This window comes from Mixophyes fleayi, chromosome 5 (genome assembly GCF_038048845.1).
Source record: "Mixophyes fleayi isolate aMixFle1 chromosome 5, aMixFle1.hap1, whole genome shotgun sequence".
Classification (NCBI taxonomy): domain Eukaryota; kingdom Metazoa; phylum Chordata; class Amphibia; order Anura; family Limnodynastidae; genus Mixophyes; species Mixophyes fleayi.
The window spans coordinates 217,474,591-217,491,246 of NC_134406.1; the positions used below are offsets into that span (position 1 = coordinate 217,474,591).

Sequence of the window (16,656 nt, forward strand, 5' to 3'; positions counted from 1 at the left end):
TGCTATGAAACTTATAAAGAATGCAAATAATATATTATTGTGGCCGGGCACGGAGTTCTTTAATTGTGATCCGGCATCGGGAGGGTTTATACGTGGCGCCACAGCAGTTAATTCACCTGTGCTGTGAACCAGGCGTGTAAAATGGGTATTTAAATGTATATAATAATAAACAATGTATTTTAAAAAGTGCACTGCAGTGATGGGGGAGTAATAATTGGCACCACAGCAGTGAAGGTGTTTAATCCCGGCGCTAGGGACAGTAAAAATGTATATTTAAATAAATGAATGGTAATATGTAAAGTATGGGCACTGCAGCGCAAGTAAATTACTGACGTGCAACGCTGAAAGGGTTAATTCCTGGTGCTGGGTGCGTATAAATGTATGGTATGTATAGTAAATGTGTAAAAATAAAAAATAAAAATGTGTTAAATGTGTAACATAAAAAAAGTGTTCTTACTATTCCCTGGTGGTCCAGTGGGAATCTGGGGCTCCTCTGGCGGGTTTCTGCCACAGCTCCGGTCCCTGTCCGTGGGATCAGAGTGACGTGGTGCCAAAGGGTCCCCCAGGGTTTGGTGGTCCAGCAGGGAACTGCCTCTGGACGAAGAAGCAGCCTGGGACTCCCCGAGAGTGAACCCCACTGGCAGCTGCAGCTCTGCAGCTGTCAGAGGGGACTTGCAGCAGCACCACCTGGATTGAAATTAGTCCAGGAGATGCAAAGAGCCATACTGGTGCATCAGGAACGGCAACCTGAGGTACTGATGCCCCGGGATCTGGCACCTTCTCCCTGGAGCCATATTCGGCCAAGGGGGAGAGCCAAACCCAGAGGCAGGGTACTTGGAAGTATTTTTAGGTGGAAAGATTTAAAGATAAATTTCCTGCCCTAGAGATACTGTAACCAGGGGTGAAAGGGAGGCTGAGCTCCCCCTCTCCTCGGCAGCTAATGGTACCAACTAAGCAGTCCAGCAAGGGAGTGAACTAACAGGGGGTGAACTAACTGCAATAGTTACCCAAAGGAAGCAATTCCGGGTGCCAGTGAAGGAGTCTGGAGGTGGCAGCAGAGCTTCCCTATAGCTGTTAGAGGGGATGTTTTTGGGATAAAGAAAGGGGACAGTGGCAAGGCAGGCCCAGGCGGTATCCAGCAAAATGACAGGATGGCAGAGGAAGTCCATCCTGTCACAGTTATCATAAAGAAACGTTCTGTCCAGCTCTGTCTAGTAACGTTGCTGAGTTTTCAAACTGAACTTTTTATGGTGTGCAGTATATAAGCGGAGTGAAGGATCCCATTTTATCTATTTTAATCTTAGGACCTAAAATGGCAAACTAAAATATTTATAAACATTGCATGTAACCCACAAATCAATACAAACCACACAAATATGGAATACCATCTTTAGTAAAGCTCAATTAAACTCAGTGAAATTTTTAATGAATTTGAGTGAATTTGTCGGTGCACATTACAACCATAAATAAAAATACAGGCAGCATAAAAAATTAAAGAGAAAATGCACATTCAACGTGTGTGAACGCATTAGCACAAAATCAGCAAATGAGAAAATTTCTCAATAAATATGTGCGCCATTACAGATGACAACAACATCATTTTCTACTTTAAAATACTTAATTATTTTGCTTAGACACCAAACCTTTTCCCAGATGTAGCAAAAATGAACACAAAACTATTTAAATTTTCTTACCTCGCTTGTCAGACGGATCAAAAGGGCAGCAGATTCTGAATATTTACCCTGACTTTTTAAAATTTCAGCACTTAACAGGACACATCTTTCTGCCAAAACCATATTCCTAGAGTAAAATAAAGTATTTAACTAAGAAAAGTACTGCCAAAAACCAGATGGACAAATTAGCTTGTGCAAACTTTTGTTAGAAACTATTTCATCGTCAAAATTAACTTATTGTCAATATTCATTAGAAAGTGGGAGGGGATAAAATAGATCTTTTGGATAAAAAAAAACACCACACATTTCGGAGATCAGAAAAACATAGAAAGTTTAACAGTACTGGTGGCTGACTGTCAAGTACTAGTTAATAGCCCCACTATTTTTTTCTAAATTGTTTCAGGGAATGAATAACCTTACAAACCAACAGATAGGCTGTACTTAAAAGTCACTGCCCTGCAAGTGTTTTCATTAACAAACAAGATTCATGGTTTTCTTACTTGCATATATCTCTGTACGTCTGTATTGCAGTGTCCATGTAATGAGCAGGGTAAGGTCTGGGAGCACCAGGCTGTAAAAAAGCAGATACTGCAGCCATTTCCTGCAAAGAAATGTATATAAGACAAGTCAGACTATGCAGAGGAAAAAATAATTCTGTACAAAATAACAAAAGTTGTTCATAGTCTCAGAAGTATATAAAATTTGTTATAATGTTAACTCTGAAATGAACATATGAACTGCAAATTAAAGCTACTGTTTGTATAAGAACTTGTTGGATGGAGGCGATACATACCAGAGAACCTGCAGCATAAAGCATTGCTTGGTCACTCAAAAAGTCCTTTTTTGCAGTGTGATAGCAGCTGTATGCCAGATCGTAATGTTGCACCAAAAAACACAAATCTGCCATTTTCCTAATCTGAAGTTCAGGAGCCTCTGGTGGATATCTAAACAAAAATATATAAACCATAAATATTTTAAAAAGCAAATGAAAATTCTACATAAGGTGTTATGACTTACATTCAGGTCTGGCGCTACCACAGGCAAACTTAGATGGTCGCCTAGTGCAACAAGGTTTAGGAGGCAACTAAAGGTTCTGCATAGGACCACTAGATATTCTCACTAGCATTGTAGTGAAATATTGTCAAGTTGACCACATTACAATATGATGAAGCAGAATATGAAATTGTGCAAATTGTGAACCACACAACCTTGTACTATCACATCTTGCTCACGATACAAAAATAAGTTGTTTTTAAATGACAAGACACAAAAAAGTTACTTCCTATACATCCTATATTAGCAAATAAGAAAAATGTTGATCTGCTCTACGACAAATGATATGGAGCAGACAGGTTTACATATTTTGTCTACTAAACCCTTAAAGCTGCCTGGAATATGCAAAAAATAATGCAATATAAAGTCAATAAAGCTATTTTAAGAACTGCAGAACATGCATGGTGGTATACATTTCTATTTGCACAAACACTCCTAATTTCTCACACATAACAAAGAAGCAGCACCACAAGTCACCCTCAACTTCAATTTCTGGAAGTACACACAGAAAATGACCTGTGCAAATATTGAGGGTTTGTGGATCTGGCTGCATATGCACATGTTGTAAAGTGTAAAAAAATCACTACTCCAATGCCCAGCCTACTTCCTCTTTAGGAAAATGCTCCTTGGTTAAGCCCCATTTATGTCCTAATTTAATAAAATTAACTCATGAGAACATTAAAAGGCCCGATTCATTAAGGAAACGAAGCAAAGAGTGAATTTGCACCTTGGCAAAACTATGTTGCATTCGAGGGCGAGTTAAATTTAAAACGGGGGGAGATTTGTTTTGTTGGGGTAGGGCATGGCCTTAATCAACTTTAAATAGTAAAGTGTAAAATAAAGCTATCAAATATGTGTGTGTTGCATGAAAAATAAGTATTTTGCTTACGTGCAAAATAATAAACTAATTTGCACTCCTTGCATTGTAACATGGTTTGTCCAGGAGCAAATTTACTCCTTTTTTTTGGCACTTTGTGTGTCTTAATGCATACTTGCCTACTCTCCCGGAAGGCTCCCGAAGAGTAGGCAAAACTCCCGTTTTCGCCGAAATTCACGGCATTGAATGGCAGGGGCGGGGCTTAATCCCGTCATTAAGCCCCATCACCACTATTCAATGCCGTGAATTTCGACATTTTATGGTGGGGGCGGAGCTATGGTGACGTGACAACATCACCATGCCCCCTCCTACCTCGTCACATGACTTCTCCCCCGGGGGAGAAATTTTAAAAGTCGGCATGTATGTCTTAAAGAATCAGGTCCAGAGTGTTTAATGTTATCAACCTGCAAAAACGGGGAAGACTTACAATAATCCTGAGGTATTCTTCAGCTCATTAATGCTTTTTTCTGGTACTTTGCTACCACTGAACCATTTCTTTGTGGCAGAAAACAATGAGCGGCTCAACCCCTTCCTGGATATTAACTGAAACGAAAATGCGATTGCAGAAAAACACAAAAACACAAATCAGCCATTTTCATAACCTGAATCTCAGGGGCATCTGGTGGAAATCTAAAACACACACTATTATAAATACTTACATACATAAATACACACAACACTCTTTTAGAAAGCAAGTATTAAATGAAAACACTACATAAAGATGATATCACATATATTCAGGGTAAGCACTACTACCAAGCATACTTAGGTGGTTGCCTAGGGAGCAAACGTCTAAAGGGCAACAAAAGTTCCTGAAAATACCCACTACACATTTATTCCTAGTAGTGTGGCAGTGGTTGAATAGCTATACTTAACATGGCATGCACCATTTAAAGCAAGTAGGAGCGCACAGAGAGATAAAAGCAGAAGCATTCTGCTAACCTGATCATTCAGTTGTCGGATGATCTTTTCTGTGTGTGGTATAAGTCCCCGGAAGGTGAATTCCTGTATGAACTGCCTAATGCGATCATGGTCAGTAAGAGTCAAACAACTGCCATGGGGAGTTCCAGTCACTGTCTTCTTTGTCTCATTGATTGGAATCGGTGGTCTCCCATTATCAAGTCCATCAAAACTACTACCATCATCACTAAGCTGGTCAAGTGGGTGTGTCTTTAAACTGTTTAACACAGATTCTATGGGGAAAACCAAGAAAACCAATCAGTTTACATTTAAAAAAACAAAAAAAAAAAAACCCAAAAAAACCCCCCAAAAAACCCAAAAACACAAAAATCCTCTTTTTGCCAATTTGTTTTACTCAACATAAAATCAATATCTCTGAAACTATTTGGAGGACACTGCTTACATGTGGTGGAGAGGGCACTGTAGAGAGCAGGCCAGAAAAGTCGCTGGCTTTTCAGTGCCTTACCCGCAGCACAGCACTCTCTAAACCCCATGGTAAGCAGTGTCCCCCAAATGGAATGAATGAGAAAGTTGAGAGAATCTACCTGCATGTAAAGCTGGGAGATACTGAACATCAATCCCTATGGTCACCTTATCTGTCCCTTCATATGAGAACATGACTGACACTACAACACACTCAGTTTGCTTATTTAAGCAAATTCGTCAAATAGTCTTATGGTTCACTGGATCTGACAGGCCTATGTGCAAATTTTAGTTTCCATTATCATCTATAAAGTCTTATCGATTTTCTTTCAACACCATCTTTAATAGCAGTCTCCTCGGTGGGCGACACCCCACAGCACAGTCCATGATAGGCTGCTCCAGGAAATGGCAAGAAGCAGGTCTATACAAGGTTAAATAATCTTTATTGCATGTGGCACCCAAACCAAGTCATGCATTCACTTCCACATTGCCAACCAAGAGAGAATACCCAAAATATCACTAGTCACCTAGCTCTGAAATGGTTTAACCCAATAGTTGGTCTCAGGCAAAGGGAGCCAAAGTGCTACAATGACCAGTTGATAGAAGGGGATGAATCAAAGAAATATTCTATGCACAAATATCCTTTACGGCAAAGAAGCCTAATGTCCCACAAAATCATTTTTTATTTTCAATACTGAAATAGTTTAACAGATGAACATAATTACAAAAAAACAAAAAAAAACAAAAAACACACAACCATGTCACCAAGAGAATACCGGTATATGCTGGCAGTGTTGAAAACACAACATTTACAGGTCATGCACCTAAACTTGAAAGATATTTAAATTTTCCAACCTTTTACAGTGTGTTCCAAACCATCCAGTGAAATTACATGATCCACATTCTTATTTGGTAAAACAGCATTAGAGCTATCTTCATAGGAATCCTAGGAGAACAAACAGAAAATTATTTAAGCAAATAATACAACCGGCTGGCATTATGAAGATTACTAAATGTGTGATATACAGCTTTTGCTTGGAGCGTGGGTTGTATTGGTTTTTTAAGACACTAATCTGTAGCTTCAAAACAAAAAGGAGAAAAGGGATTTGGAGAAATTACTGGTACTGCTGAGGAAAACAAAACAAAACAGGTACATTAGGTATGGCCACCACAGTGAAGGGGAGCGGTAACCAACTTTAATAGGCCAAGAGAAGTAGTGAGAGAGAAATGTTTAGCATCGTCATGTTTATTATCGATGGCGATATTAAGGTACCAAAATAAAGATTATTAATGGGATATTAACTCAGAAAAAATAGGGTTGTACACCTTATACTACAAAAAATAAAGCACTATCAGTAACCAAAAAAATACAACATTTACTGGGGTAGTTTGCAAAGTAAAAAGTTGCTCGTTGTGAAACCAGCACACCACCTAAATGTGAAATTTAATTTTGCCATTAAGGTATGAAAGAGGTTAAGGATTTACAGCCTGCCAAAAAAAAAAAAAAAAAAACAACAGTATCTAGTTTCACTCATCAAATAGCCTTTCATAACATACCTGATTGTGGATGCTGTTTTTCTGGATGTACTGACTCCAAGGATCAGGTATTTGTTCATCAGTTCCTTTACCAGACGTTCGAGAATTAATTTTAAGTAAGTAGCATCCCTGAGTCCCATACCGTTGTATCATTTCTTCATAGACTGAATCAGCCCTTGACAAAACCACAAATATGCCAAAATATAAAGTAAAAACAACAGCATGATGAATCAGAAGTACAATAAACCTAAATAAACTCTTAAAAAGTATAAATACGCTGTAACAGACATAGGGCCTGATGTTGCATAAGATGCAATTGCTTCAAAAACCTCAGATGCAAAATGTGGTCACATGCAATTACAGGAATAGTCACATGGATTTTTATTTTTTTTTTATATATAAATCATCAGCACTCATAGCCCAGGTTGGTAGTTGCAAAAAACAACATGGGATACCCCTGAAAAGCTGTTACCGGCACCAGGTTATAAATAGGCTAGGCTGGTGACACACCCAGCATGGGATCCCCTGTCATGATGTCACTCACCAGTAACCTTTTTTCAGTATGGGTCTACACATATAAATGGCTTTGGCTATTCTCCAAGCCATGTATACAGGGGTTGGGCCGACATACTGTAGGTCCAACAGCATGTCACATGTATGCTTCTGTATAGCTAGGGGACAACAGGCACTGGCATTTTAACGGATAATGGAGGCAGTCTGAGAGGAGTACTAAAATAAAAATCTTGTAAGAGCAACACTGAAATAGTCAGACTGATAAAAGTACACAGTGTTAACTGGGGGGGGGGAGGGTCTGTCCAATTCACACACCTTTTCTAAAATTCTATTAAAAAGCAAGGGTTCCAAGCTCACCTTTTCTCATCACCAATGCTGACATCATGCAGCAGCACATAATACTTGAGTGTGTTGGGTGTAAACCACTTAGGATAAGAATAGTCATTACTGTGTTGAATCCGATGTTGTTCCTGCGATAACTTAAGAAACTGTTCCACAGGTTCGGGTTCATGTGAAGAAACAACTAACATGCCTAAAGAGATTGTTAAGCCAAAATAATACAAGGTAGAATTCTAAGCTACACAAAGGATGAAGAAGAAGCAGCAGAACACCAGTGATCAGTTCATTAGTTCCCTGTTATCGACGCACATTAAACATAATTTACTGCATGAATTTAGTAGTATAGCAGGTGTTTGCAGTATCACATGATAACCTACAGTACTACAATTAAATTACTGACCATTACAAAAGCAAAGGATTAAAATTGACATTTGCACATTTTAACAGGTCCAGATTTAGGTGCCAGAAGTGCATTTGTTTCTGGGATATATGAATTACATATAGAAATTACTTTTTGGTGGCTTAACTTTCTCTACCCAGGAAAACTATGTCTCGTTATTATATGTACTGTTGCGTACTATTCCAGCATATGGTTTGACCCTGGGAAAGATTGATTTCACTGGAAATAGAACATTGGCGTGAGAACAATTTTATGTAGAACATATTATATGCCTTTACCATTGGCATTGTAGAGTTAGGTATTTTGAATACGATTCACTGAATATACAAGGTTAGGATTTTATATTATATCTACAGATATGAAAACATTGTTACATTTCGGCACAGATTAGAGAATTTGCAGCAACATTTCACAGGCCTAGAGCTTTGTGAAGGAAAAGGTTGTTTCAACAATGTATGAAGTTCTAGTAAAGCATTTGAGTCCCACTTTTCTTCACTATTCCACATTGTATATGTTAATTTGCATTTTGCAGAATTTACAGTCTATAAATAGAGGTGGAACAACAAGTTGAACTCATCTGTGATTTATTGTGTGGATTGGGTAGGACTGGTAAGTCTTAAGGCTAAATTCCACCATCGAACCATGCAAAATTCCAAATAGGGAATAAAATTAATAGCCTATCTAATGGAAAACTTCCCAAAATTTTGCTCATCTATACTGTTTAGCCACTGGAGGAAATAGCATGGGAATTATATGACAGTTTCCAGAGATATAAGAACCTAAAGCAAAACTCATCTTCAGGACAGCTACAATGAGAATATAAAGCCTACATTTACAAGCCTCAGCTCAATAAGTGGATCTAATCAACTTTTCATCATATATGTAGGAATGTCTACAATAAAAAGGGTAAAATGCTAGACTTAGTCTAACATGGTAAAATCTTCAGCACGTCGTCTACGGAGTATATAGTAAGAATGAGCTTCAACATAACTGTAGTTCCGGAGTTAACATGGTTGGTGTCATAAAATCCTTAAACCTAGTTGGTAGCCATGTCTATGTCTAAAGGAAAAGACTCAAGTGACTTTGAGAGGTTTATTGAAAGAACAATATTTAGAAGATTATATATAGTGACTAAAACTCCACAACATACTGATATAGCAGCAGTGGCCAAAGGGATATTGGCATGGAAGACTGAGGGAAAGATATCATCAAACAGGGGCAAATGTGGACAAACGCATTTCTCAACCCCGATGTCCATGCATTGGTTCAGCATCCATGGCAAATCATATGAGCAACTATTAATCAGTGGCTGTAAATATATACCCAGGATAAGAATAGTTAGTATAATCAAGTACAAAGGGAAACTATGATTGGCTACAGTTTATAAATCCGTTCCCATCATTAAAAGTGCACTTTTGTAAGTAAAACTCAGCACAGGGAGAGATCTATTGTACACCTCCTGCTCCTTGTTCTCCACACAAGGATAAGTAAATGTGTGATACACACCAAAATGCGGGATACAGGCTCAAGTGATGGTTTCCTTTAGGAAGAGTTCTAATGGATTTATTATGGTGCGGGATGCATTTACTGATCTTTAAGGATTTGGTCATATGTAAAGCATAATACAGGTAATTTAAAATGACTATTTTTGGTTTCTAAGAACCAAACTTTAGCACATGAATTAAGTGGTTAAAAAATGCCTTTACAGACATACAATAGGCGACTTGCCCAAAGAAACAATATCGCCTCGTTAAATACATAGCTATCAATGGCAAAATATATCACACTGAAAAGGATACACGCCAAATAATGGTTTAAGAATTCATGGTCTGAGGCTGGCATGCACTGAAAAAAGCTCTCCCGATAGGATTCAAACCAAGTTGTAGTTGCTGCAAGAGACAAAAAGAAAATATTAAAATTACACTTGCTGATTTGTAAATTTATACAAACACCTACACAGAAACTACTTGATAAAGGGAGATTTATTGAAAAAAAAAAAAAATTACAACAGATTTCCATAAAACAGAAGTGAAATGCCTTTCCTTTCAAAAACAATCTTTGGTACAGTCTGAAACTAAGTCGCCCAAGTAGATGAGGAGGTTTGTTACCAATGATATGCACATAGGGTCACTTAATTTCTACCATTTAAAATACTAGCAAAAACATACAAAACGCAAACACTCACAAAAGGATAATTCTAATATTTTCTTCATTATGTGTACAAATATTACACTTGAGGCTGGATAAGTAAAAAAAAAAAAAAATTATCGTAAACTTTTCATACAAGACTTAAAAGCACATTCACACTGGACTTGTTTGTTTTAAGAATTGAATTTAATGTATCAAATAATGTACTATTTTAAAGTACAAAAACTTAATAAAAGTGAATCATCCCCTCCCTACATCTCCAATCTCATCTCTACCTACACTCCTACCCGCCCCCTCCGTTCTGCCTCTGACCGCCGCCTCACTACTTCACTGATCACCTCCTCTCACTCTCATCTTCAGGACTTTGCCCGGGCTGCTCCCCTGCTGTGGAACGATCTTCCACGTTCCATCAGGTTAGCATCTACTCTCAAAAGCTTCAAGCGTGCCCTTAAGACTCATTTCTTTATTCAAGTCTATCAGTCCTCCTAACTTTCTTGTCCTGGCTCTCTCCCCTAGTTAGTACCACCCTTTATGTGTCTCCCCCTCCCTTTAGGTTGTTAGCTCTCATGAGCAGGGCCCTCTTTCCTTGTGTGCTCCTTCTACTGTTCTTTCACCCTCTGTACCTCTTGGCCTGGTTCGCTAGTCCTGTTTTCCCTGTTCTACTATCCCTTTCACTATCTGTCAGATATAATGTGATTTGCTTTACCCTGTCATCTGTGTTTGTATATATTTGTGTATCATGTTGTGTCTTGGTTCTGTTTTCTGTATATGTAATGTACGGTGCTGCGGACCCTTTGTGGCGCCTTATAAGTCAAAGATAATAATAATAATTTAAAAATTTACAATTGTAATTTTTTTTTTTATTTTAAGAACTCAGAACAAACATTGTTTCTTTCATATTATAGACAACAATTGTCACTTTAAATGAATATATACCCTATTGAAAGTGTGGAGAGCCACGCTCAGCTTTATAAAACCAGAAACCGCCAACAATAAAAAAAAAAAGTGGACAATATAAATTTACAGAGCAATATTAATGCTCTGAAAAGAAATATTATCCATTTTCACTGTTTTATTATTTTTCTGTAATTATTAAATCAGTGAAAACATTTAACCTAATAATCAAATGCAATTTGGGGCATTTTTTTATTTTTTAAGTAACGTTCCTATCCTTAACTTACAAAGCAGCAAAAATGCCTTACATTTGCAACTGGAGAAATACTTAACCCCACAAGCGCCTGTAACCACTACTGTGGCAATTTGAGAAACTTGAGTAAGTTGTCAATTCAGTTCAGTGCTCTTCCCGCACTTTGTCAGGTGCGCCCACCCTGGCACAAAACCCCTGCCGCGGGCTGAAAGGCAGTGACCCCTACAACTTCACAGCTTCACTTATGATGCCTTTCAGTTCTGCTGACTCATTTGTCTAAATTGTCTCAAATTTGGCAAAGCACAATGTCAATTTAAAAGAAATAGATCCCATCTTAGGGGGGCATTCAATTGACCGCGAGTTATTTTTTAACACCATGTTAAATCATTTTAACATATTTTTTCTTCATTTTGGAGCGCATTAACTTTGCCCGCTATTCAATTCAATTTTTAACGCACCATTTTTTTTTTTTTGTTAAGTCTGTCCTATCGCGCTCAAGTAGAAGATTTATTGAAAGTATAGGGTGTGAAAGTATAGGGTGTGCGAGAGGCAGCCGTGTTAAAAGCTATTCAATTATTTTTTAACGTGGTGCGTTAAACAGGCCAATATGCTGTTTTATCTCGCACCTCTTTGGGGTGTGCTAAAAATAAAAAAAAATGAGAAACTATTTGAAATCATGTAATAAAAAAAAGAAAAAAAGAAACTATGTTTATCAGTAATGCATAACATGAAAAAGTTGATTTTACTTTAAAAAAAAAAAAATGGGAAAAAAAATGAAAAAAAAAAAAACCCACAAAAATCACTAATTATATTTATGTATGTTTTTTGTACCAATATGTATGTACTAATGTGTTTTGACATGGTATAGATGATTCTATTGTAAAAAAAATAGTAAAATAAAAAAATATGCTAAGAGAAAGTACTGTATGTAGATATTATAAAATAGAAAGGTTGTGCAATGCAATACAATGTATGCCAATCCTTTTTTTTCCCCCCTTAGATGACCGCGTTAAACCCTCCCCTTAAAAAGTCACAAAGCACCAATGATTAACGCGTGGGGGCAGTGTTACCTGTTTTTCAATTGAATTGCACGATTTTTTTACGCGTGGTTAGCTAAAAACGGTTGCGCGGGGGACTTGAGGTCAATTGAATTCCCCCTTAGAATTTACAGAACTATGCATTATGGAATTAAAATACATACCACCTGCTTCTTATTTTAACAAACTCCATCTACATCTTGCTGGTGAATGGTCAGACCTTCAAATAAATTGTTTTGACGCTAATGCAATGCTTTTAAGACGAACAGCTATACATAGGCACAGTTATTAACCAGCAAGATTTCCAAATATGCCAATCATATCCAGTTTTTCAAGAGTTTTCTATAGAGACAGCCATGATCAAAATGAATCTTATGAGATTATTTTTGAGCATTATTCTAAAAATGGAAGTCCTGCAATCTTAGTTTGAAAAAGTAGTAAACTGGGCAGTTGCATCAAAATGGTTTCAGCTAGAGCCCTACAAAAATCTAGATTCAAAACTAATAATGCATACATGTTCAACAACAAATGAGCTCAAAAAATCTTTTTCAATTTGAACAAAAACTATTGGACCGACCATACCAGTAAGAATAGCTGAATGTGAAAGGGGGTTTTCTATTCTAAAACCTTATTAAAAACTGTTTAAAGGAATCCCGTGAAGCAGAGCACACTAATAAATCTGATGTTGAGTTCACTGAAGGGAACAGATCATACAAACTTTGAATACGGAAAAACTGCAGACAACTGGGCCTCGAAGAAGAAGAGAAGAATATATAAAATGATAATCTCAAGGTTAAATCAATACAAGGTCAGGATTTCAACGTTTAATTATTGCAAAGGCCCCCACCTGGCTACTTCTTGATGCCACCCAACTGGCAATATATTCATTTGTGCAGGAGAAAAAGGACAATTGATATGAAAATACAGTAAAGCTCAGACTCTCACCCACAATGTTATGCTTTATAAAAAAAAAAGTTCAATGTATGAACTTTGTTTAGTACCGAGCACATTCTATACCTGCCTTTATATGCAATGAACTAAAAAGGAAGTGAAAGCAACCAATTGTAGGGCTCCATTCAAACCAATGATCTACGTATCAATAGAACGTTATGCCTTTGATGCATTCAGTAGAAATCTGAAGGATTGAACTGTCCTGCTGAGAGCATGTGCATTTTTCATGCATTCAGCAGGAAGCCATTAATTGAACTGAACATGTTCAATTAGGATTATACTGGGCATTACTAAAATAAGATAAATGCCTACAAAGGGAAAAAAAAAAAAACACAAATCTATTTTTTCTACAGAAAGGATGGGTGGACTTGGAGGACTCCTTCCATCCCACATGCACCTCAAAGCACTTTGGAAGTGGTGTATTAAAATGGTCCCTGCGTGAGAACCTGGGGAGTAATGCAATAGATCTTCACATATCATTGGGTGGGGTTGGGAGGTACTTTCCAGCCTCATCGACGGTTCACTAGGCTGAGGGCATACCACCCAAGATTAGCTTCTATGACTCAACCCAGAATGCACTTGGGCTGGGAACAGGTTTTCCTAGAGTTTGTTTTACCCCAGCCCTACCTGTTAAGGCAGCAAGGAATGGAGAAAACCAAATGGTCTCCAGCATTATGCTAGGGACCCTGAACACTCACTCTGCTATATCAGAAAGTGTGGGGGTTGCATATGTTGCCAAAAATAATACAAAATAAAGATAAAAGAAAAAGACAGAAATCCCATTGTTAAAATAAACAGAAACAAATAAGAAAAAATAAAAACAAAAAATAAAATTTATTAGGCATTTGCAAGCCTCTCAAAAAATAAGGCTACACATAAAGCATCATTGCTTGGACTGCAGAATGAACTGCTATGAACTAGTTGAATGAAGACTACAAAACTACACATATAACAAAGACCGGAAAGTACTTTGGTAAAACTCACTGTGTGATAAAATAATGTGTCAGCACTTATTGTGCTAACATCTGATCTTAGTAGTAGAGACAAAGTGGATGCCATAATCTTTACGAGCTTTGAACAAGAAACACCAACTAGAAATGTTAAAGTCTGTATACCATTCTACGATTTGCACTATTCCCTCGATCTATTGTGCAAAAGCAGAAATTAAAAATGTAGAAGACAGTCACAGGACTTCTTTGAGCTAACAGTTTAAATTCCAGGAGTAAATACGTGACTTAATGAGAGATTACGGGGCACAATAGCAGAAATGTAAAGGACTTACCCCAAACTGTATTACTGAAGTTACACTCGCCCGTAAATATTTGTTTTTAATATTCAGAACTACAAAACAACTAAAATTTCACCATTCTAACACAGGCACGTGAATTATACACTCTCTTTACTACATCATTTGTCCCATACACTAACATACAGCCAAACTGAGGGAGCTCTTAGATGGACATATTTATCTCTTGTTCCAGTTTCCCACTATAGTGCCAGACCAGATAGTAGTCACTTTGGATGCTATGGTTAGAGTTAAAGCAGATGATTTATAGAGAGAAATTAACATTTAGACACCAATGGTTTTTCCTAATACTGCGTCTGATTTTCTAGTTTCGAGCTGTGCAACTGATGGTCATCCAACCACCAATATTCCCTGAAATCTTAGTCTATTAGATAAATAACCCACTTCACGTAAATAACTGGACAGCACTGCTCTAGTGAATTCAGGGATGAAAAAACAAATGTAGCCACACTGTGAAACCCAGAAGGACATTTGAAAGAGCCAGGGAAAACTTGAACTCTAGTAGATACAATTTTTTTTTTTTTTTTTAAAGTACCTGACTTCATTCACTCTTAAATTTCTTAAGATTTGCTGTCTGCCTAACAAAAAACTTTAGCTAACCATATCAAAGCTATTACAACAACAAAAAAATTATAACATTACATTTAGGGAACCAAGCATTTTTAGGGGGGTAATGTTAGTAGATTTACATAAAATGAGTCAGATCACAAATAACCATCACCATCAATTGCTTGTTTTCGACAAAATTTAGGAAAAATACACAACTAGATTAGGAGGGTGCTAGATAGTCCTAGCACAATGGTAAGGGAAAAGAGGACTAAAAAGACGGACATGGATTAGGTAGAGGGCAACTCTTTTTCAGCCCCAGTCCCAATACTACCTGAATAAAACTTGGACTTGTTGAGTTCCGTCAATGTGTCTTTCCAATTATTGTACCAAGGGACACTAGCTTTAAGAGAGCGATCTGAGAGAGAACATGACATTATTGAACTAAAATTATACATCAAGCCGTTTTCTACATATATATATAAAAAAAATAAAAAAAATAAAGACGCTTGATCAGGAAAAGAACACAAGTAAGTAGGTTACATTTTGCAAAACATTTCATTACTTTAGTCTCTAAAGAAGAAAATGATAGAAAAAAAGTAATTGAAATTGAAAATAGAAATGTTGTTTTTAAAGGCTATATTCAATGTAACAATACTACAATGAAATAAATAAAAATTGCTGCATTACAATTGTTTATGGAGGATTAATGATAAATCACCGTTTAGTTTAAACTTGCTCAATAGTTTGAGAAAAGAGAACATTGACATCTAATAAGGAAAGAGATACAGGCATATTCACTGCAAGACTAGAGGACAAATCATCATAAGACATCTGTGAAGGCATTCAATAGTAATCAAAAAGTAGAAAATGTAAGCAAATTAAAGGTGTTGTCCAAAAGTGCACAACTGCCCTCTCATGAATTTTGCCCCTTCCATGTATAAAATAGTTGTGGGATATCCCAAAATAATTTGCGCTCTGCTGATTACAACTAAAGAGTGTCCTACAGCGCAGTAAGCTGCAATAGCTGCTTGGCATCACTTTCAGCATCAGGAAGCACCAGTGGACACAGGCGAGGAAACCCACACACACAAACATTGCTACATGGGGGTTTCCAAAAATGGACAACTCCTTTAATGTATACTTGATATTTAGGTATTCGGAATATCTGGAAAACCTCAGCTTTTCAATAACCTCAACATTTACAAACCTGTTCAAAACTTACCAATTCCAAAAGGTATGCAAAAAAAATACACAAGTATTAAGCATTATGTAATAAACTTAGCTATATGTCAAAACTAACTGGGAACAAAAATTGTACATGCAAGAAAAAAAAAAAAAAATTGTTTTGCCAAGTAAAAACGAGGCATACATTTTCTTTGATGCCTGTGGCGCTTACACGACACTTTAACGATACAAAAATTAAAAAGTCACAATAAAAGTTTTGCACTTTATAGCACTCTATATGTAAACTCTTAGGATAAGGTTATCTCACATCTCTCTCAGTTTTAGTAATCACTGAATGAACCAGATGATGAAAGCTGAGAAAACAGGTAAATATAAATATTCCGCACTGCTTGGATATAGTATGAACTATTTCATAACGTTTACAACCAAGCTACCAAAGCCTATTTTCATGGTTTTGCCCTATGTTAACTTGGCAGGAAATTACTTTTTTTTAATGGCTCAAGCTACAAAAAATAATTTTTTGTTACTTTAGCACATATAGGGGCAGATTCATTTGGCC

The 16,656-nt window shown here is 37.0% G+C and overlaps 1 protein-coding gene across 3 annotated transcripts in view; it reads right to left on the bottom strand.

Annotated features, from left to right (window-relative positions):
- The window catches only part of TRAPPC8 (trafficking protein particle complex subunit 8), a 115,953-nt gene that overhangs the window by 88,108 nt on the left and 11,189 nt on the right, over positions 1 to 16,656 (bottom strand). For 2 of the 3 annotated variants that reach the window (XM_075213466.1, XM_075213465.1), the window contains exons 3-12: positions 15,244 to 15,327; positions 9,574 to 9,663; positions 7,393 to 7,567; positions 6,544 to 6,697; positions 5,842 to 5,932; positions 4,546 to 4,796; positions 4,031 to 4,146; positions 2,467 to 2,617; positions 2,174 to 2,274; positions 1,695 to 1,800 (exon numbers count right to left, since the gene is read on the bottom strand). In XM_075213466.1, coding sequence (XP_075069567.1) covers positions 1,695 to 1,800; positions 2,174 to 2,274; positions 2,467 to 2,617; positions 4,031 to 4,146; positions 4,546 to 4,796; positions 5,842 to 5,932; positions 6,544 to 6,697; positions 7,393 to 7,567; positions 9,574 to 9,663; positions 15,244 to 15,327 — 1,319 coding nt within the window. The remainder of the gene's footprint in view (positions 1 to 1,694; positions 1,801 to 2,173; positions 2,275 to 2,466; positions 2,618 to 4,030; positions 4,147 to 4,545; positions 4,797 to 5,841; positions 5,933 to 6,543; positions 6,698 to 7,392; positions 7,568 to 9,573; positions 9,664 to 15,243; positions 15,328 to 16,656) is intronic. The other variant, XM_075213467.1, reaches the window with a different exon arrangement.